The following is a 23,861-nucleotide window of genomic DNA, read 5'->3' as shown; positions in this document are numbered from 1 at the left end:
ATTTGCAACTTCCGAATTGAAACAATTTCTTCCTGATTCATCGATACATTAACATCAAGTGATACAGAAACCTCAGTATCTGTGTGAACCTTGAAGAGTGCGAGGGTGCGTGATTAATAAATAGTGACTTATAAATCATATTTTAAACGGTGAAGCGTGCGGTTAACGTAATATTGTATATAAGTAATTGTCACAGTATTCGATTCACACGTGGATTTGAATATTTAAAAATGAATTCATTTGTTAGAAATAATTTTAATACTATAAAAAAGGGATCTTAAATTTGAAGAATTTATGCAAGGACTTTGTTTTATACATGTGATATAAATGTTTTAAAGGGACAGTCAGAGCTGTATATATATAGTGTATTGGATTTTTAGCTAGTAACTCGTGCAGGAGACAATCCCGACTAATTTGGACATTAAATTTTAAAACGTGTGTCTTTATATCTATTCCAATACTTATGTCTAGAGACTTTCATCACTTATGTCTAGTAATCTGAAATACGAGAAAATGAAGAAGAAGTACGAATTCCAAGACAAGAGAAGTTCGTGCATTAAGTGTGTGCTCGTTGGGGACGAGGGGGTCGGTAAAACAAATTTGGCCTCTCGTATATCATCGAGAAAATTCAAAGAAGAATACATTCCGACTGTATTTGACAATTATGCAGGTAAATATTTTATTAAGTTTTCTAAATGAAGGAAAAGAAATGACGAATCATGATAATCTCGACTTTTTTTCTCTTTTTTTTTTAGTCTTTTTCTTTTGTTACTTTTTGTTGTTGTTTTGTTTTTGATTTTTTTTGTATTAGTATTAAAGATAATTTCTGACAGCTATATAGGTAACAAAACCTGTATAGGGTGAAGAAAGTGCGAGTGTTTTTATTACTAATATATTATCATTTGAAACTTCTTATTTTAAAAAATGCATGGAAATCCATAGGTTTTAGAGTAATTAAGATACCTTAACTTGCCTTTACTTCATAAATGCCAAATTACATTTCAAAATATCCCCCAGTGAGTTATGAAAATATCGTTCATAGCATTTATATCTGACATTTATGAGTTTTGAAGGTTATTACATTCATTTTTATATTTGTAATATAAAATTTAAAACTACGATTCAATCCACGGCTTCATTTCTATGTATACTTATTTTTTACAATCCTTTAAGTTACACATGAGTAAAACCAATGCATGATATGTATTAAACAAATACTGTTTAACCGATTTTGTTTGTTTAAAGGGATGATAATCATCCTGATATAACTAGAATACCTTTAAGTCTTAATGACCTAGCAATAAAAGTATGGTTACACACAATATAAAATAATATAAAGTCTGCAGTATAAGCAATATCACCGACTGTTTTAACAGATGATACTTACATGAGTCAGGCAGACATAACCTGCGGTTCACATAGAAACATAATCAATGAAACATAGGTGCAGTCCTCTCTCTCTCGTGAGAAAATTAATGACTATACAGCCAGCGGCGTAGACTGCACATTTAATTAATACTCTCCTCTTTACATGTCTCGAACTTAAGACCGGTATCAAACGTTCGAGCAAAATAACTTGTGTCCGGCGAATAAAAAGGGTATTTCGTTCTTTATGCTCTGTGTATGATACTTATTTAGTTATAATTATTGTATTATGTATGTTCTAAATGATTAACAATCTGTAATGCTTAAATCGGAAATAAATTTTCTTGTTAGGTTCTGTTCCGTTCAGTTCTTTAAACTGTAGTTATCCTAAAACCCATGGATTTCTAAGTACTATATAAGTTCAATTTTTGACCACGTTAAAAAACGTAAAATCTCAAGAAAAAACGTGCCAGCTTTCGACTTAATATATAATGGTTTTATGTTAATGCATCTATGGTATTTGTCGTACACATTTTTTATATTGAAGTATAAAGTTTTGAAAAAAGAAAACTATAATTTTAATTATTCGATACTTTACGACAAAAAAAAGCGATACTATATTTTGCTATAAAACAAAAACGTACTGACAAGTTTATTAAAGACCCTAAGGTGATTGAACATATCTTAAGTTTGAGTCGGCGTCTTATTGAAATGAGTAAACATAAAAGTATTGACGGTTTACCAATAAAATTTTAATTATTTTGTTTTTAAATTCTCATTAACCCATTTTTTTCTCGAAAATTATTACTTATGCGGCAAAGGTTAAAGTTCTACTAATTTTTCAGTCGATCGGGATTTTTGTGTGTGTGTGTTTTGTTGATGTTGTTGATAATGTTGTTGTTGTTGTTGTTGTTGTTTTAAAAGACACTGATTAATTTATTTATTTATTTATTTATTTATTTATTTTTCAAAAGTAATTGCTAAGTACAAACTTATCATGAACTTAAATTAACGTAAGTCGCCATTCAAATGTTCTGTTTACTAACGCACTTTGAAATTAACTTAAACATGTATGTATCTTTATTTTATACGGGATTCAACAGTAAATTTCGATTTTTCGAACCTTTGAAAATGGCTGCATGTAAATGAGCCGCGTCACGACAAAACAAACATAGTGCGTTTGCGACCAGCATGGATCTAGACCAGCCTGCGCATCCGCGCAGTCTGATCAGGATCCATGCTGTTCGCCATCAGTTTCTCTACTTGTTATAGGGTTTGTAAGCGAACAGCATGGATCCTGATCAGACTGCACGGATGTGCAGGCTGGTCTGGATCCATGCTGGTCGCAAACCCACTATGTTGGTTTTGTCATGACGCGGCTCATATATATATGATAACCAGACAATAAATAAATACACTTCAATTCTGAATAATTCATAACTACATTTCTATTTCAAAGTAACTTATCGATTGTAGCGTTAATTTAATTTTACGCACATTTTAGTTAATCATTTTAAACAAATGTCATTAAAATGCTACCAATTTCAATTCAATGATTTTAATATAAATATGAAATTTTAGGTATCTGATATATTTGATAGTTCATTCATTATTCAGGAAAAGCACACTTTAATTAACAAGTTTGGTTTTGATTGGCATAAAACAAACAACAAACACAAACAACAACAACAACGTCAAAAACTACCACAAACACGTAGTTATTGTCGATTTCGTATCATGACGTAATAGCTAATGGTTATTTTGATACGATACGATACGATATGATGTGATATGATACGATATGATATGATATGATACGATATGATATGATGTGATGTGATACGATATGATATGATATGATATGATGTGATACGATACATACGATGCGATAAGCATAACACAATAAGCACAGCGTTGCACTGCACTGCACTAAACTACAATACAATACAATACGCACTGCACTGCATCGACTACACTACACTACAATGCAATACAATACGTACTGCACTGTACTGTACTGTACTGTACTGCAACACAATACAATACAATATAATACAATACAATACAATACAATACAACAAAGGAAATACTATAAAACAATACAATAAAAACAATACCATAAAAACAATACAATAAAAACAATACAATAAAAAAACAATACAATAAAAACAATACAATAGAATAAAGTTTTTTTTCAGCAAAAAAACATAGCATACAGAGCACAAAAAGAACTTTGTTTAGTATATACATGTATATTTATTTTTCTTCCGCACTTGTATATAACATGAACTTTATATATACTGTTTAGCTAATCAATAAAAATAGGTGCAGTACTCTCGAATCAAACCGCTATACTTGATAAAGACGTTATAAACTACTATATAGCTACTTAGTATTCCATTAACTGTTGTAAAAACCAACAACTGTTGTATTCATCATTATTATTCATAAAGTTTCAGTGAAGCTTGGAAAATAGGCTAGGCATTATAACACTTTGTATGATGGTGACACTGTCATTTTTATTGCATTGCACTCTTACTAAAGTGAAACGTCAGGAAAAATATTAATTTCCTAAGTATTTACATAATTCTCATTTTTCGTAATGTTATGTTAAACCATCCTTATGTAATGACCTTTTCCCTTGAAATAAAGTTTGATCTATAGGAAAGGCAAATGTTTTAAGTTACATTAAAAAATGTACACTAAAGATTCACCTTAATTTGGTATAAACGAAATCTATATACGAAACTGAATTTGAAACATTTTAGGCATCGGGAATGTTTGAGCAATTAAAACAGTATCAAATTATTTCAGAAAGACAATAATTTTTTTAATAATTCTACATTATTACAAAATAAAAAGTGGGCATTTGTTATATAACATTCTGAAGGTCGCGTGTTAAAATTATGACCTTTTGTGTTGACTCGCCGTAAAATCCAACTCGCCCACTTATCTTCTATCGCAATTCTAAAAGAGACTTGGGTAATTAGCAAGGTGAAATGAATGACTTTTTAAGACCGGTGTCCAGCTACTCGGTGGCTGATTTCTAAATATTTTTTTCTCAGCTGTCACATTAATTTTATACTAAATCGAAATATAGCTTCAGAGTTCATGTTTTAATCATTTACGCTTTGCGTATAGGTTGTCAAAGTGTTGATATAAAATCTACCAATGCAATCTATGACATTTGTTTAAATGTGTGGTTTCAAAAAAGGACAAACAAGTGCATTCAAGATTATTTTTTCATGTAATGAAACGTTGAGCAATCTTTGAAAGAAATCCTGCAATCGTCCGAAACAGTTTTGTAACAAAAAATCTTAACAATGTTTTTACTTCTCCGCAATGAATTAAAGGCACATTGTGCCTCAGAAACAAACAAATGTTACTTCTTTAGAAAGGGCAAAGATGATTTTTATAATGTTTAAATAATGATTTTTGAGAATGTAAGATACTATTTGAAGAAAGTAGCGATAAAGATGACATTATTTGTCATAAAAGTAACAAAATGTAAACACAGTTTATAGTATTTTGACTTCCATACAAAATACTAATTCACTATAACTGTACTTATAGCCAAAAAGCAACAATATTTATGAAAAAGATGGTTCAAGGTAATTGGCCAATGAGTAACTTTTTGGATACTTTAAGAGTACACCAAAATTAAAAAGTTTTGAGAAATAAAGATAAAAATTTGCGAGGCATAATCGGCCTTTAATATTGTTATTGAAGTACTGCAACTTGCAAGTTTACAGAAATTTCGTATTTGTAGCTAGGGTTTTGTATAGTGAAAAGTTTAAATGGAAATTGTTCGGACCTTCGAGATCTATATTAATTCGTACTAATATTTTTCGAAAATTCTATATTTGTACTTTTATACGTTGTATATTGCTCTAAATTTCTTTAGAACTTAATCCGCTTGGAAATGACCTTTATTTTTGTTTACCGTTCGGATATTGCTCGAAATTTCTGAGCTTAATTCGTTCGGATAATTATGGCTCTGTTAGTTTTGTCGTTATTCGTTTAGATATTGCTCTAAATTTTCGTAGTTGTGCGTTTGGATATTTCATTAATTTTCTGGCGTTACCGGTTTGGACAATACTCAGATTTTCTGGTGTTATCCGTTAGGATATTGCTCGAAAATTTTGTAATTGTCCGTTTGGAAAATGTTCTGATTTTCTGAAGTTAACCGTTCGGAAATTGTTTAGAAGTTTTGTTAAACTTTGTTACATATTTTATAGTTGTCTCATAAATTAACATTAAACATGTAAAATGTGTCACAAATTATTCCGAGAGGCTTAAAACAATTGAGTTTAAGAGATGTATTGCGTACGGAAGCCAAGCTGCATCCTGCTTTCATAAAATCAACAGGAAATTTAAAAGTTTAGAACACTTAACTACAATGAGATTTACCATAAAGTTTTGTTCACGCCTTGGCCAAAACTTGAATAGGTCATAATAACACAGGGTTACATCCTGTACGACTTTCTTTAATGAGTTGTTATAAATACATGTAATATAAAGGTCTCTGACCTCAATCACGTACCTCTTACAGACATGGGTTCCAAGAAGACTTGATTTATTTCTCATATAAGGAAGTTATATCATCAACTTACAGAAAGTGGGTAGTTATATATAGTATTACCTATATATAGCGTCTGCTTGTCCTGAAACTGAAACATTTCCGATGTAATAAAAAGCTAAATCGATATACGTTGTTGCATTTGAAGACTAAAGTGAGTGTGCTTCTTACTATGGTGGCTGATTTCTGCCATCTTATCGTGTCTTTGCCTTCGACTTTTGAGGGGCGAGAACACAAAATGGCAGAAATCAGCCACCATATCTTACAGAACAATGTGATTGATATCCAATCCAATCCCTTGCCTTCAAACTTCGGTTCACCACCAGGAGGTGTTCCGAATGTGAAATATCATGCAGTATTGATACTAACCCAATCACATTAAACCGACAAAATGTTACTAGTTCTAGAACTTTCATGTTATCTTGTAAACTGCAGGTGTATATAGATCTATAGCTATGTCTTAAAACTTATAAAAATATTGTTATATTTCAGCTACTGTGATGCTTGACCAGAAGCCATTCCACTTCAGTCTCTTTGACACAGCAGGCAAAGTGAGTACTCTTAATTAGAACTTAGTCCGTAATCGCAGTCGGTAAATTCCGGCAAGTAACGTATCTAACGTCATTTATTACACCATTCTAGATAGGGCCGATCAATTTCATGCAAATGAATATTTAATAAAATGTCTTAATGTAAAACAAAAACAGTTACAGTATTGAAATATATTTTATAAGTATTTCATTTAAGTTCACTAAAGTTCAAACAAAGCCTTTTACAGTTGGTATCAATGCATAGTTATCATTGACATTATCACGGACTTTGCCAGATAGTCCTATAGGGCCTTATAAGCAACGGCTGAAAATGACGCACTGTTAGCTTATTGAATGAACGATATAGTCGTAATAGTTATTGTATCATACACATGTATAAGAAATTGTCTAATTTATTTTACAGGAGGACTATGATAGACTACGTGTTATATCATATATGAACTGTGATGTATTTGTGATATGTTTTTCTGTGATAAGCCGGGAGTCCCTGGAGAGCGTAGAGTCACACTGGGTACCCGAAATCAAACATTACCTGCCTAAAACACCGTTCGTCCTGGTCGGGACACAAATAGACAAAAGAAATGTACAGGATAGTAATGGGGTAAGTTGCAGCATAAAGTTTATCTTGTGAATGCTTTTTGTCTTATTTCGGTTTATTTAGAAATTATATATGACAAATCTATAATATTAAAATATATATATTTCATAATACAAGATCCGTACAATTAGCTCTTGCAATGTGCTTGAGTCAATTATTTATATATCTAAACTACCTTTGTAATTACACCATGGAGATAAATATACATATATATCTGTAAAAACATGAAGTAATTAAACAGTCTTTTGTGATAATTTAAGGTACTCAATATGTTTGTAATGTCCAAAACAGTGCATGTATCCAATAAATACCAAAGTGACTTCTTTATCTGTAATTTACTTTCATAATTGAACTTTAACAGGTTAATTCCAAACCGGAAGTGTCTTTCAAAGAAGCCATCGAAGTAGCAAACAGATGTGGTGCAACCTCGTATGTCGAATGCTCATCAATGTCGTCAGATGGTATTAGTGACGTCATTAGAGAAACCATAGAAACAGTACAAAAAGCATATGATTGTAGATCGAATAAGGGCAATTGCTGCCATTGCGCCCTGATCTGAACATCTGGTGCTGTAAATCTTGTGCGATAATACTGTAACAACCTCAAATATATGCGATCCCAAACTGCGCATGCGTGTGTTTGAAATTCTTCTTCCGGTCTTTGACAATGACGCATATTCAAAGAAAATGAAAGAATCTTAAAACGTGGAGGTTATTAATTTAATAGTTTTCTTCGTTCGCGCGAAATAACAGTGCCTGTATTGAATACTTCAGGGGATTAAAATAGAATATCAGAATACCAGAGCTTTTAAGACAGTACATCTATTTCTGAGATAAATATTGCAAGAAAGTGTTATTTTATCCGCCTTCGGAAGAGCAGACCTATAGATGATTCTGTTTGTTTGACATGTTACTAGTCATAATTAATTTTGTATGCAGACATAATGCCGTATACTAGGGTAGTCTGGCACGTGAAATTGATAGTGATTTATAGACTATAGTGATTTATGGGATATAATCAGTGTACTTTATGTTTGTTATAACACGATAAACTGATATTGAACTGACTTACTGTACAAATATTTGATATATAGAGCAATATTTTACAATCGGAATGACTAGACGCGAGAACAGCTTTATTACAGTCTACATTCTGCCGCTTGATTAAGACCAGTCTATAACTTTGGCGTCCCATTGGCTGATTACAAATTCAAACATTAAAAATGGACCAATGAAATCAGTTCTTTGTGGACTGGAACTATTTTACTTTCAAAACAGGCGTGTGAGAATAGTAAATGTATTGCAAACTTATGCCGGCTCGCCACGGCGAGCCGGTATTACGGTAGGATTTTACTGAGAAACAACCTAAAACTCCGAAGCTATCCAAAAATTTAATCGAAGCTTGGCTTCCAGCTTTCTACAAAATTTATCTATCAGGGCTAGGATCCAAAATTATTTAGCCAATCAAATTTAATCTTACATAGCGTCAAAAAACCTTCAATTTTCACGCCATTTTTAAAAATCAGCAAGTATTGTTTTGAGCGCAAAGATATAATGATGATTAAAATGTTTGTCTTTATGAATTCTTTACAATAAATCATATTTACACTGACTTCTGATTTAGCGATTTCACCTGTTTTCTCTGTAGTAAGTTTTCGTTTGGTTAATTAACATAAGTGTACATCTGGTTCTGTGCATTTTTTATTTTTCCTTTTTTCCGGTCATTTTATCCTTTCCGGTATTTAGTGTATGTATTTACTGGCCGGGATCCGGGACGCCCGGGATCCGGGATCGTATAAGATATGGAGGAAAAACCTAATGAACTATATTTGTGTTGATTGTTGTCGTAATGAAAGGCCATTAAACGTTATTTTTTTTATTGTATATAATGAACGTTAAATTAATTTAACTTAGAATATAGATATATTTAGAGCTATTTATTAACAAACTTAAAATGCCGAAATCACAATACTTATAATTATATGCCTAATTAATTGGAAAAATCAAAGACTATTTTCTTGAATTGGTCAAATCCCGGGATCCCTATATGTTTTAAAACGATCCCAGCTTTTCTGAAAACTTTATACTTGAACTGGCCAATCCGTGAGATCTATTTACATTTTAATACGATCCCGGCTTTTCTGAAAACTATATTCTTGAACTGATCAATTCCCGGGATCCCTATATGTTTTAATAGGATCCCAGCTTATCTGAAAAACATCTTCTTAGACTGGTCAATTTCCGGGATCCCTATATTTTTTAATAGGATCCCGGCTTTTCTGGCTGAATTGATTGACAACTTGTGTTTACTTTAGGACTTGTGCCTCTCATTCCAATACTAAATAACATACATGTATTACAACTTAATTTTGTATAAAGAGACATCTTTATGAAATCTACCTATCTAACATTTTGTGGTCAAGGTCAACAGGCAATATAGTAAATGTGCATAGACATAGGTTCTTCATTCAATCTGTTTACATGCACCTTCATATATACTCATACTCATCTTGGTTAAACTGAGAGAACTTTATATGTCACTTTCAGTCAATGAGTTTAAGATTTTGAATTTACTGGCCCGAATTCCAGTTTTGAATTTATTCTACTAAATAATTAACAAAATTTTCTTAAATTTACACTGGCCTGAACTTATATACACTGGCCATCGGGCACCGGGCCAGTGTTGACTTCACTTTTATTATGATGTTCGCTGAAGTCTCTTCAGCTTACAGAACTGTCATTTTTACATTTAAACACACCCCTTGAAAAAAATTACGAAGCGAGTCGCTACTAGCTTTTTTAAAAGCTAACCTTGTTCTGTGATTTATATTGTTTTAAATGTGATATTTGTTAATAGAAGCAGGTTGACTGACCTATAAATGTTTGTCACGTAGTGTGACAATACCATGTAAATGGGAGTTCTGACATTGTGTCAAAACTATAAACATTTCTTTGAGTTTATCATAATTATAGTCGCTATCATTTATACATGTATCATGTTATATATTATCTCTTTAACTTTAAAAGTATAAAATATGTTTCATTTTAATCTGCCATTGTTATTTGACAACATTTTACATGCGTTCCAGTACAATAAATGATACTGAATTTTCAATGGTAAATAGCTTAGTCTATTTCAAAACAAAGTTTGCTTCCCTGTAATTGAAAGCAACACATACAATTTGAAATCAGATCAAGTAAGCATGTGAAAAAAGGACCCTAAACTGTTAAAAAGTGATGGTCTAGTCCAAGTGTTTTGTAGAATGATAATTTTAATTATCAACAGTTACATGTTAATGGAATGCAAATATTTTTGTATAAATAAACTGAAAAAAAAATGAAATTTTATTGGTCTGTTTTATACATACTACTGATATTGGTGTAACAACCAATTCATACTTAATCCATGCAATCGCCAAATACTAGTGTACTGAAGATAAATTTTCTATTTGCCCGAGTCTTGTGGTAAGAGGTAAGTGTAGCTACGGGGACCTTAACTTTGCCAGAGTTATTCCGCCAATAAAATATGTCCCAAGTTATATTATAATCCCTTTAATGCACATACCATACGTCAAGTGTGCTACGTACAAACGTTTTCCTCTGATCTCTAAAGTGTGACCTTTACATGTGCTCGGCACAAAGTCTCATGGCATACATGTATGTGTACATCCATCCAAGACATGCTCCGGACAAAATAAGGACATTTCATCATGTCTGATGACCTTGATATTGCATATATTGACCTTGGTTATGCTGGTAACACTCAGTCTTATGATCATGAAGATTTCTTTAATAATCTTTCAATTCAAGACTACAAAATTGTACGAACACACATTTAAATACTTTTGTTTTGACTTTTGACCTCTATGTTCTATGTCTAACCGTGACGACCTGAATTAGTTTGACCTTTACCTTTGATAAATAGACCTGTTCGTCTAACTCCTATGAGACACTATCACGGACTTTCCCTTCATATGAAAAGGGTTAAATCGAAGACTAAACCAATAAACCATGATGTGACACCATTTACCCGGCTTTGTCTTACTAATTAGAATGGAATTTGGTACAGTCAATTGTAACATTAAGGGCTTTGAATCTTAATGACATTATACATGCAAATTTTATAGACTGACCTGGCTTAAATATACTTAAAGAAATGTCATATTATTACATATACATATAACAGTATTTGGTAATATGCCACATTTGTATTAAATATAATATGTTACCAGCATTGTTTAATCTGTGACTGAAACTGGCGAAATTCACATAATGAAATATAAAGAGTTGCTTCTTTCTCCCATTTAAATTAACTATTCAATTACTGCTATTTTTACGATAAACAGGGTGAATTCCACAAGCCCATTCTTATATGGTACTAAGGGAGAGTACTCAAACAACAAAAAATAATAATTCGCTCATTTGTAACTGAACATGCTTGAACAATCTTAAGGTAAATGGAATAGCCAAATTTCCCTGCATCACTTTATACGCTATTTCCTTGCTATATAATATTTGGCGTAAAACAATTCACTCAGTAGAACCGGGTCAATAAGTTATGAAAACTCATTTCCCATACCATCACATAGAGGTACACAAATCTGAATTATAAATGACTGATGCATTGACTGATGCATATTTGTTTTTGTTTGTTTTGGGTTTTACGTCACATCGACACAGACTGATGCATATGTCAAAACAAAGACATAATGCTGTAATTGTTTCCATACAAAACAAATCATGGTAGATATAAACTATACACATTTTTATTTGAAAATGCCGAAAAATTCTTCTTACATTATAATATATTACACAATGATTAGTCAGTCTCCACGATGTACATTGATTAATATGAAACAGTGATTTATGAAATATGGAAGGATATTATTTAACTTAAACATACATTTTCACCACAACTATCAAAATTTTCACATTTTCACATGTTCTATGACATAATAATTATGATGACATCACAAAATAATGCTCAGTAAGTCAAAATAATGAAATAACTCACATACTCCCATAATCAAATACAGTAATAAAGAAAACCTTTCAATGAGAAAAAAAATTGCAATTTTTGTTAAATTTGTTTATCAAGCCAAAATATCATAACCCATACACCCCGTAATATTTGTGCAATGGACTTTTCTTGCTTTGAATTTGGATACATTATTCTTTATAGGAAATTCATTATAAAAATAATTTAGATGAGTGGCCACAATGTACAGCTTGCACTGACTGAATATAAAAGCAATTTGATCGACTCCATGCTACTGGTATATGCCTAGAATCATTGCCATTACCAACTGATGTGTTTATTATTGGGTCATTCAAAAAAGGCACATTTTACACATAATGAAATAAAGTTGTGACAATACCATGTGTTATGTGACCTCATTTTTCATGTCATCACTCGCAGCATAAATTGTCACAATTCTGTGGTAAAGTCATTGCATAGATTTCACATCTTTCTCAATTGTAAACGGAATAAAGTATATTCTACGTCACTTTAAATAGTGGTCGTTATAATATTTTTCCTAATATGCAAGCAAACAATATGAGTTTGTTAAGTTAGCAAGCATTTTCCTGCATTTGAAACCTTACAAATGATGTCATGCGTCACATAGTATAGCCACACCGTAAATTTTCATCAGAACTACTCGTCTTTTAAGTCATATACATGTACACAATGAAAAACAAGTACAACCTCTATGATAAAAAAAATTGGTTACAAAAAAGTTCTAGACTGATTAGGCTATGTCAAAAACTAATCAACCAATCACTGAGCTGATGTCATAGATGTTAATTTCACCATCTATTTTTAGCTTTAGACAAGCATCTTTATATAGAAGACAATATGAATATGACAAATCAGATCGGGGCCATTTTTACTCAATTATTAAAGTACAATTTCTATATATCTCAAAACTTAGTGTTTTATATCTAATATAAGTATATATGTTATGTATCTCATTAATTATATGGCATTAAAATACAACAAACTAAAACTAGAAATTCTGCACAAACTAAAATAAACAAGTAAGAATCCCTTTCATAGCTGCCTATGTGCAGAAAGAAAATCATATAAATGCATGCTGAATGCTTTCCCTACCATAGAGTATACTCAACAAAAATTTAGTCCTTATTTTTGTTTATAAGTGATAATCAGAAAGAAGAAAAAAATCATCCCTTATCACTTTAATATCAGCTAATTAAAAGCCACTTCTACAAATTTTGCTTTACAAAATCCTGCTTAAATTATTTCTCGGTTCAGCAGTGTTTTTCCCCTCAGTTAATTAAGGCCTATAAAAGGCTTCTTCTCAATTGTAATTTTCTTTAAAATCATGCAGTTTTCCCAAAAATCTGAACTTACAGCAGCTTTTTTCTTTCCAAATTAGCAATTTTAGCAATAATTTTTCCCAAAATCAAGAGGCTACAAACGTAAGGCATCTTTTCAAGTAAGTGAGAAATATCACTTGGGTTGTTTTTGAGACTATTTCAAAAACACTGCTGAGTACTGTACATAAATCACTGCTCAATGGTGCAGACACAAATATAACGACTATGGTAGAAAAAGCATTAGAACAGTGAAATGAAAAAATACAAAAATCAAACAATGAACAATAGATTTATATTGTATACAAGGAAAATAAAATTAACATTAGATACAGTAATAATCACCTTTAAGTACCAAAACCTTTTTAAAAATTTTAACCTTGTGTAAATTCAGCAAATTTAGTCACTTATTGTGTCTTAGAGGAGAATTATCATAACCAGAAACTAAATAGAAACCAAGAATATCAGTAAAACCAATATATGCTCCACAACGTTGCTTTGACAGTGGTATTTAATCATATATATGTAAGAAAAATCAGTATTTAGTCTCAGTGACCTTGACCAATTCAACATAAAACCCCATCCAAGGGTAGAAGTCCAAGGAGGCTACTCATATAGCAAATATCTTATACATCAGTCATTATAATACTGCATGTTTGTAACGTCACTTTTCATTGGATAATCATGATGTTTATAAAGCTTTATATACACATCTGCTGTCAATCTATGAAGAAATCACACATCAGTCAATGAATGAAGTTACTATGCAAAACGGCAAATGTGACGAAATATCAAAAGAAAAAAAACAAATAAAATATTTATAAGATCAGTGACAGAACTTGTTAAATTTACACAAGGTAATTTACTAAAGATAGATGGAATTCCTTAATGACAATACAAAATGAGCTCCGCTCCTCTCCAAACATAAATAATCTTAAAGCAACATATGATACAAAACTAAACTAAAGAACATTTCTCTTTTTCTTAGTAAATACCATTTTGTTATCCAAAGAAAAGAAAATTGCATATTCTTAAGTAGAACTACATTGTACTTCCGTTGAACTACTCTTTTTTTACCCATAAATCTAATTAACAAGTTTTGATTCTAATCAAAATTGTAATTTAGTGTGGTATCATTAAACTGAACTTTCAGCAGTTGTTTATCATTAATTTTTTTTTTTTGCAGTTTACTTATTTTTCAATATTCTTATGAATAATTCTTTATTTATACACAAACATTTTAAAAAAAGTAATATTTTCTTTGGAACACAAATTGACTGTTTCACAAATACAAGAATCCTATATTTCTTGCTCCTTTTGTTATTTCTGCGGAAACAATAAAATCTTGACCTCCTACAGGCTTTTAAATGTTTGTAAAACAGAGTTATGTCCCCCTTTTATCTACACATATTCAATTACTGACAAAGAATATCTTTTTCCCTATCGTCCAGCTTGTTTACGAAGCATTATATATATCTTCTCTTTTAACCAGTCTTTGTTGTGTGGGACATAAGTACTGAGATTCTTTTGAAACCTGAAATTATACAAATAAATTTAAAAGATCCTGTGACACATTTTTTTTATGGTTTTATATCATAAATATGATGCTCAAATGAAGATTTATCAAGTTCCAAAAAGCATTATTTGTAAAGATATTACCGAATTTACATTTCATGTAACTAAAGGGAGATAATTAGAAAATTTATTTTCGATAAAGTCTAAGCCAAATTTTTCAATAAGAAATGAATGCGTATATTTTTAAAGATTACTTACAATGTGTATAAATCTTTACAAATTTTTGGATGTTTTGAAATTGTTTAGGAAGTATAATTATTATTATACAAAATTGCACTTTAGTTTTGTTACATCCTTATTCATATCACTTAAGTAGAAAAAAAACAAAACAACATCTTTTCAATGAACCAGCTTCGCATAATAAGAGGCTTTAGATCATCGGATATGTAATCCTGGGGTTACTGGTTTGATTCTTGGGAAAAGCGCATATTCCGCTTTACTAATTTACAAATAGAGAGCGGACCCGTAGATTACAGGTATATGGTGTTTCCTTATAATTTATTGTTTCAGTATTTCATCGACGGCAAAATTCATTTCGACCTTATTTCTATTGATTTGACAATTAATTGAAACTATTTATCTAAAAATAACATATCTAACGTTTAAAAAAAAACCTGAAGGCTTCTTTAACACATGCCAGTACAAAAGCTTAGGCCGGCTAATTATTCCAATAGTGGCCAGAAAAAATTCTATCAATAGAACCATTTACTTACACTAAACAGCTGAGGTCATTCAGCTGGTCGATGAAATCAAACAGTTGACTAATGTCATAAGTAATACTAGGGCACTCTGGATTCTGTCTCTTCAAATGTTCCTCATAGATCTTACAGATGCCTGTAGTATATAAATATATAAAACTTTTATCAGTAATGAACGAAACAATTAGGTTTTATACCAATGAAACAAATGGGTTATGTCACATTTGCATACCACGAAAGAATTCATAAACATTAAACTTTAAATTTTTAGTAAATACAATGCATGTATGAAATCAAAAAAAAAATTAAATAACAGAGTTAAAATTAATGCTAGAGTTATGGGTCTTTGTCAGTGCCCAACAAGTATGACTCAGAAAACAAGTAAGAAATTTCATCAAAATAATTTTGGTTTCGGAGACATAACTTACACACAAAACTTTAAAAACCTAAAATTTTCTCAAGTTTACAGAATGATTACACATTAAATAAATATGCCAGAATAACTGGAAGAGTTATTGGTCTTTGTCAATGACCTACAATCATAATTCAAAGAATGAATATATTCAATGGTTGTGACAACAAAACTTGCAAGATTTAACTTTAATCAGTGCTTTTTTCAAGTTCACAAAAGAACACAGTTCATGCACTTACACACTGGGAATCTGCAAGTCATGTGTTTACTCAGAGGTGTGATTTTGATGACATTATTATTTAACAGCTCATTGACATTTTTAGTTTCGTGAAATTTTATTCAAGCGCCAGGACTAACGGTAAGCAAATTTATCTCAGACTTTTTATTCAACCAGGACAAAGGATGGATGGACTTTATCAAAGACTGTGCTATGTCTTATACAGTAGTTATACCTTTTATTGATATTTCAAAGCTTGACTTACCTTCAAGGCATTCATTAAGAGACTCATAGTCACTGTATGTCCTTGTGTCTGGTCTCGAATTAGGCTGCACTAGAAGAATTGTGTGACTCTGAAAGTATAAAGTAACAAGTTGTATATATTATATACACACATCATATGTAAAAACAAAGCTTTGCGTTTTTGAACATGGATCATTTAAAAGGATCCTTGATTCACCTGACATGTCAAATGAATGGGATATTACAGTGTTGCATACAAAAATATAGATTTCTGACTCTGAGTTTATGTTTTAAGGGAGTATTTTATGTATCACAGAAACAACACAACAGTGGTTAGAATCGAGGTATGTGCTCAGAGATTATGCAAAAAATTTTTTTTAACAGAACAACTCAAGACTGGAAAAGTAAGTGTTAGATATACGTAGATAATGACAAATTATAAAGGCTTATCAAACATTTCAGAAAAAGTAGTTTATTGGACAATTTTAAGGCAATACAATCTTAACATTATATATCTGGCAACATCCTGTATGATTATCAGACCCCAGGGACTAAAGTAAACAAGAGTAAATATAGGAAGCTCATTCTATATTTGTGATTTATTACATATAAACACAGGTCTATTTCAGGGTTTTCAGACATTAAGCGTATTACTTTTTTTTGATTACTTGCATGTTGTCAAGGCCAAAAAAAAAAATATATTAAATTATTAATATATAAAATAGAAAAGTTGGCCGAGTTGACCCGAGCCGAGTTAGAAAAGGGCCAAGCTGACTCGGGGGCCCATAGCTTAAGGTCTACAGCGTACCCGTTTATATACTATGGCATGACGTGAACGCTGAAGACAATCTGTAGACAGCAGGCTTCGCGAAACTGCTGAAAAATTTGCCTGACATTCGGTCAGACAAACTTTCAATTCTTGTCTGACCGAAAGAACTCTTGTCTGACCGAATTTTTTCCCCCAAATATATGTATATGGTAATACCTTGGTGTTTTTTTTAAAGACATAACAACTTTTAAAGATTTGCAACACAATTTTATTCCGTTAAATAAAACATTTGTTTATCAAGATTGATGGACTCACAGGCGCTCAGTCACATATATTCAAATATTTTACATAACCAGTCTATATATGTATATAAAGATATATAGTATATAGCCCATATAAAACTTTAAAAAGTTTGTTTCAAGCACCTGTGGATGGACTCTGTTTGGAAATCAAAACATTCATGATCAAAGCGGCCATTTTTCCATTTACCCACAAATTTTCTCGGCGGGCGCCTGGACTCGTATTCCTTTTGTTTCGCTTTTTTTTCTTCATTGGATAGTTTACGATTTTTGCCGGGCGTAGCGCAAGCGTAATAATGTAGTAACACCGACATTTTGGTTATTGACACTTATAATGAAACGGCGAATCAAAACTCGTTTTACATTTTTTTATTCAAGGGAGAAAACTCGGTCTTGATCGGTCTTGGATATATCCCGGTATTCGTACCGGACATAAGGTCCGGAACTCCGAAAAAAAATATCGGACCGGCCTGATTTTTGCCAGACATGTCCGACGGTCCGGCAACTTTCGCGAAGCCTGGACAGTCCACCAAAAATCGTGCCAGGAATCTGACACGCTTGTATTCATTCATCGAACATGCAATGAAGTAAATAGAAGCATACCTTGATAAAACTATATATAATCTGTTGATAAGCCAAGGATGGACAAATAAAAATCTTATTACGAACATAAACTACCTAATAGTTTCTGACAGGTAAAAATTTCTGCACTTGGCCACCTTAATGCCAAAATGTTTGACCATGTGATTACGAGATTGACCTTTACGAACCCATGTGCTTCCAATATTTTTATAAATTACTTTTTTTAAAGATATCGAAAAAGGTGATTAACTGACTTTTGTATTCAATAAAATCATATTTAAGTACTAAAAATTAATAAAAACATTATCTTGAATAAAAATATCGAAATCATGTCAACAAAGTTGTTCTTAATATAGTACACGACTCTATTCTAATCGGTTCCCATGAATGACGTCTCGTGGTACCGGGTCTCCACGATACCGGTGTACATATTATATACAAGGTGTTTTTCATATAAAATTTTACTTACTTGAAAAAAAAGAAGGAATAAACAACTTCATTAACATTTAATCCTCTTAAAATTACATTACAGAGTTCTATTACTCTGAAATTCTTGTTCATTGCGAATGTAAACAATGGTCAACCATTTTGTATGACGTAGTTAAATAGACTTCATGCTACCGGTGCACTGGTAAAAAATGTTATTTATATAGAAAGCCATTGCAGTTTTAATAGCAAATATATCATTTTAGCATTCTTGTATTCATATCTGAAAAAGAAAATACTTTAAAACAACATAAAAACGTGTATTTCAATAATTTACTGTTCATATTTTATGACTCCCAAGAGATTTCTGTTTTAGAACCTTTTCCTCCCAATTACAGGTGTATATTATACCATGTGGCTGGATTCAAAAATTCCCTTCACTTAATTTTAGTGTTGTTGTGATTTTCTGGTCCTTTTATATCATTGAATCAATTCTATTTCTTTATGATGAAGATTAAATATCAATATGGCACTTTACACAGGCTCCCTTAAAAGACTGAATGAAACTGACTTTTTAATTTTCACAAACTATTTTATATGCACTAATGGCTTTCCATTGCCAAAAAAGGTCAAGTGACATGTAATGGAGGTTGAATGACGTCAGTACCTGTCATTTTTTATTTTCTTGGAAAAAAAGTGTTTTGTAGAGAGACCAATTTATGCAATGGAGAAATAGGATAGTAAAATAAAAATAAGGTAGGATATGTGAAATATTTCCTTCATAAACTCATGAAAATGTTTAAAACCTTTGAAATAGCGAATATTACTGGGAGCATGTCAATATAAACACTCGGTAGGTGGCGTTGACAATAATATCGCGAGATATGTGAATATACCGGTACCGTGGAGTCACCGGTATCATGGGGTTCGAGTAATACCTACTGTAGTCGGCGTAATTGATGTTTTACAGTTAAATAGGCAATTTTAATGACGGTATTAATATTTTCATACTTTAATAATTAAGCTTTTAACATGCATTTATATACGCTAGTCATGATCAGAATTGATTGTTAAGCAGTATGATGTATTGTGATTTAGGATAGGAAGCTGCAAACCATCACCTAAAATCTGGTTTGATGTGCAGAAAGAGAATTGACTGTCAATGTTTCGACAGTTCATTTTAAGGAGTTTGACGTCCCTGGAGAATCCCTAGAAGAAAAACATGCTGAATATTTAGACATGTATTCTGAGTCAGATATAGACACACTACAGGTCAGTGCCGAAAAAAATTATGTTTTGCCTTTTTTGGGCTGCACAAAAATGTTGGGTAGATAGGCCCTTTCGCCAATAATTTCGAGCCAGAATGACCAAAGGCTGGAATGTCTTTAAATTGCTCCTAACCGAGACACTGATTGATGGATACAATGAATTTTACAATCTATCTTATTACCATTTTCGATGAATTTTCGGAAAATTATGCACAGCAAGAGAAGATGGCGACGTCAGGTATTGTAAAAATTCTGACGAATGTATCCGAATATATCAGACATCCATCCACCCAAAGTGACACTTGTAACCCAAATATATACATCTATTTATTTTTATCACCAACGTGACAGTCAGATATTCAAAATATTATCAAACTTATTAAAATCATTCTGTAGGTAGCATTTTTATCAACTGTGTAAGTTTTGAATGATATAAATGAAGTACTGGTTCAGATGAATTGGTCGATGAATGGACGAATGCATTCTTGGTGAATTACATGGCAAAGCACCTGGTGTTTCAAAAAAATCATTCATTCGGAAAATAATATTTGTCTTGGCGGTGTTTATCAGATATTAAGGGATTGATAATGAAGTCTAAGTACAAGACGATGCTACACGGCTTCAATTAAACTCTTTGCTAGCTTGCACTTTAATAACTTGATTAGCACAGCTGTCTATGCACAGACTCAATCAAAAAATATATAGCTTTACATTATTTAGTTTTTAAATTATCACCCATTACAAAACTTAATAATGTTTATTTCACACAGACCGCAAGTTAATTGATTCTTTGAAGTAATTTAAGGAAATCGAATAAAACTTCACAGAGTTATATATAAACAGCTAGAGAGACCAATGACAGAAAGTGCAATTGCTTTATTTTTGTATTATCTCCCATTATTATACCCAATAATGCTAAAGTTGTCAAACATTTGCTTTCATTGACCGAAAGAGATCATTATATGTGGTCAGTACCATAAATATACAATGGTGTCCAGTAGATTTAATTATAGTAACTTATTTGAGTGTCTTTATTTAGTATATTTAGCAGGTAAGTACATTGGATGGTCCCCTACTTTGGTTGAATCACAGACATTTACTTTTATTTAAAAGTCTGTGGTTGAATGATGGAGGACTGATCAAGTTCTGGTTATATATTTCAACTTCTAACACAACTTTATCAATGATCGAACTGGTATCTTTCATATTTGGTATTGCGTTAGTGCATGGTCCTCTAATATTTGTTTGAATAAAGGGAAAAAAGGGGTCAATGTCACAATATCTTATAATATAGATATCTACCACTTTCGGGTATACCTTTAATTATTGAATGACATCTTCCATATTTGGTAGGAAAATATATATCCAAAGGATGGTTGGAGAAAGTAGTTAATTGGGTCAAGGTCGAAGTTATCATAATAATAGTTCATGCAGTGTTTATTTATTGACCGATGTCTCATATATATGGTACATAGGCATATATGGTCCTCTCACTTTCTGTAGCCTGGTTAAGTCTCAGGTGCTTAAATAAAATGTTACAATTCTTACTTACAACCAATATGCAATAGAATAAATGTACATAGACAAATGTGTATGTCAGGGAACGAATAAATGTACATAGACAAATGTGTATGTCAGGGAACCATGATCCACCACCTTAGCAACATCTCTTGTTAGGAATTTCACAGTGATCAAACTAGGTAAACGCCAATTGGTCTGACACTACAGTAAAACTTTTGTTACCCTATGGGAAACAAAGACTTTGGTCTCTTCTGAAAGGTGTTGTTCTAGAGAGGTTAATTTAATTGTGAAAATTTACTTTAGCGCAAAATCTCGAACATGTAGGTGATGTTTGTTTGATGTCACATTGATGTTGACCAGCGCAAATAGCGACGTATTGTTGTTGTGTAAAGATCGCCATAAGAAGAAATGAAAAGTGCTAAACGTGCTCGAATTCAAAGACAAATATATTTCATAAATGTGATTTCATAAATGAAACTTTAAAATCTCAGCCCGAACTCAAGCTCTTGAAGAATGTGTTCGCGCAATGTGACATATACGACTTTAAATGTTATAGGTATGACAATTGTGGTCGTATAAATTAATCATACTTGTGATAAATGTGACTCGTGCAAAATGTGCTCCTACATAATATTTACAACTCTACCGGAGAATGTCTTTCAATTTTGCATTTTAAATTCACATGTATTCTTTATAACAATAACGACACCAAACCAAGAATTCATGACGATTGTGTAATAATCATTCCCAATTTAATTGATGGTAGACGTTTTTATCACATATACGAGTCCCGTTGAACACCGTTTCGTCCACATTGTTGGTATGATATTGTCTACGTCGTAGTTAACTTTTTGCATTTGAAATAAACTTAAATATGAGACTCGTCAGTAACTCGTTTAATTACATTTTCCTAAACTCATTTCCCATAGATCCTAAATGTATACTTAAGTATAGTGCATTTTAAAATTGTCATTGCTCATGAATTAAAAAACAAACAAACAAAAACACTTACAAAAACATTGCTACAAAGAAGAGATTTTAACAGATAAACTACATCTGAAAATAACACTGTTCATTAGAATTTAAACAAGAGGACCATGATTGTCCTGGATCGCTTACCTACATGTAGTTGAGATGCATTGCGCAAGAAAAGATGCAGAAGTAATAAGGTTACAATTAGTGCATCATTTTTTACTCGAGAATCATTGTTAAAAATGTATTTGTAGACATCCACTAAGACAAGCTACATGCAAAATATTTCTTGACATGTGTTTTACTATACAAGTCTATATAACCAAAGTAACCCCCATGGTGGGCCAATTTAATACCACGAGCGCATGGGCTTAAGAGCCCCTCTCAAGACGCCTTGGTCCCTTTTTTTGTTTGTTGTTTTTTTTTCTACTGGAAAGGCCTCGATCGTAATACCAGGGAAAACTGGATGAAGATAGATAATTACTTGTAAAATGGGGCCTGGATCCCTGCCGAGTTTCCGGTAGTTCTGGCTTCCAAAACTTTATCAGCCGCTTTTTAAATTTTTGTTTTTCATCTGATGCGGTTCACGTCATGTCATAGTATATAAACTTAAGCTAAGTTTCCGTTTATAAAATTCTGTCAGTATCGTACGGCAATTTACTGAACATAATGTGTTAGAAAACATATATACTCTTTCAATACATTATTCTTGGTCACTGTAGATGTGTCATGATTAAGAACTATTCATTTATCAAGGGAGAATGTGTAAGCTGCCTGATAGCTTAGTCATTCAAACCGCAGTAAGGCTTTCTCAGGGTCCCTGGTTTAAGTCCGGGTCAGAATGTACAATTTCCTCAGTCTGTGACAGATGCATGTTCAAGGGTCTGCATATAAATACTGGGTAAATCAGTCTAGGATTAGTAGGAAAAGAGCCCCTTAGTAAATCAACAAACAAATGAAAATGTGATAATGACGTACTTCCCATATGTGCAGCTCGTGCCTTACTTTTGAACTCTTTAGCATTATGATATAAATTTTTACCTAATAAGGGTTTCAAAATGATCTTTTTAAAGTTTTAAAGGGCTTATATTTAACACAATTCAGCATCATTCATAGAGTGGGAAGTGAAAGTTTCAACATGTCCAAAGAAAGGTTAATATTAAACACCTTAACATCTCCATTTTTCTGGGACATGTAGAAATGTTTATTTTTATGCCCCCCCCCCCCCCCGGAGGGGGGGGCATAATGTAATCGCACCGTCTGCCCCCCACCCCACACTTAATTCGTGACGGACTGTAACTTTGTCATACATTGAGGGATTTTGAAATAACTAGGCACAAATGTTTACCACATCAAGACGATGTGCCGCATCCAAGAACCACCTCCCTACTTAAAAGGTCAAGGTCACGCTACCATTTTGAAGTTCACTTTATCACAATTAGAGTTTGTAG

At 32.1% G+C, this 23,861-nt stretch overlaps 2 protein-coding genes across 2 annotated transcripts; one reads left to right on the top strand and one right to left on the bottom strand.

Moving 5' to 3' along the window:
• Window positions 1–8,355, top strand: LOC132715694 (cdc42 homolog). The gene is made up of 4 exons (XM_060698754.1): window positions 1–670; window positions 6,437–6,495; window positions 6,899–7,096; window positions 7,455–8,355. Exons 1-4 carry the CDS (start codon window positions 487–489, stop codon window positions 7,650–7,652), a joined length of 639 nt encoding a protein of 212 aa, XP_060554737.1. The 5' UTR covers window positions 1–486; the 3' UTR covers window positions 7,653–8,355.
• A 3,481-nt stretch (window positions 8,356–11,836) lies between these two features.
• On the bottom strand, window positions 11,837–20,210 carry LOC132715693 (enhancer of rudimentary homolog). Its single transcript, XM_060698753.1, has 4 exons — window positions 20,100–20,210; window positions 16,596–16,683; window positions 15,717–15,837; window positions 11,837–14,962 (listed from the first exon to the last, which is right to left on the bottom strand). The coding sequence occupies exons 1-4, from the start codon at window positions 20,100–20,102 to the stop codon at window positions 14,869–14,871; spliced, it is 306 nt and encodes a 101-aa protein (XP_060554736.1). The 5' UTR covers window positions 20,103–20,210; the 3' UTR covers window positions 11,837–14,868.
• Window positions 20,211–23,861: the final 3,651 nt, after the last annotated feature.

This window comes from Ruditapes philippinarum, unplaced genomic scaffold, assembly GCF_026571515.1.
Source record: "Ruditapes philippinarum isolate M1 unplaced genomic scaffold, ASM2657151v2 ctg719_1_1_1_1, whole genome shotgun sequence".
Taxonomy (NCBI): Eukaryota; Metazoa; Mollusca; class Bivalvia; order Venerida; family Veneridae; genus Ruditapes; species Ruditapes philippinarum.
The sequence above is the reverse complement of the archived record's forward strand: the minus strand, read 5'-3'. Positions and strand labels throughout refer to the sequence as shown.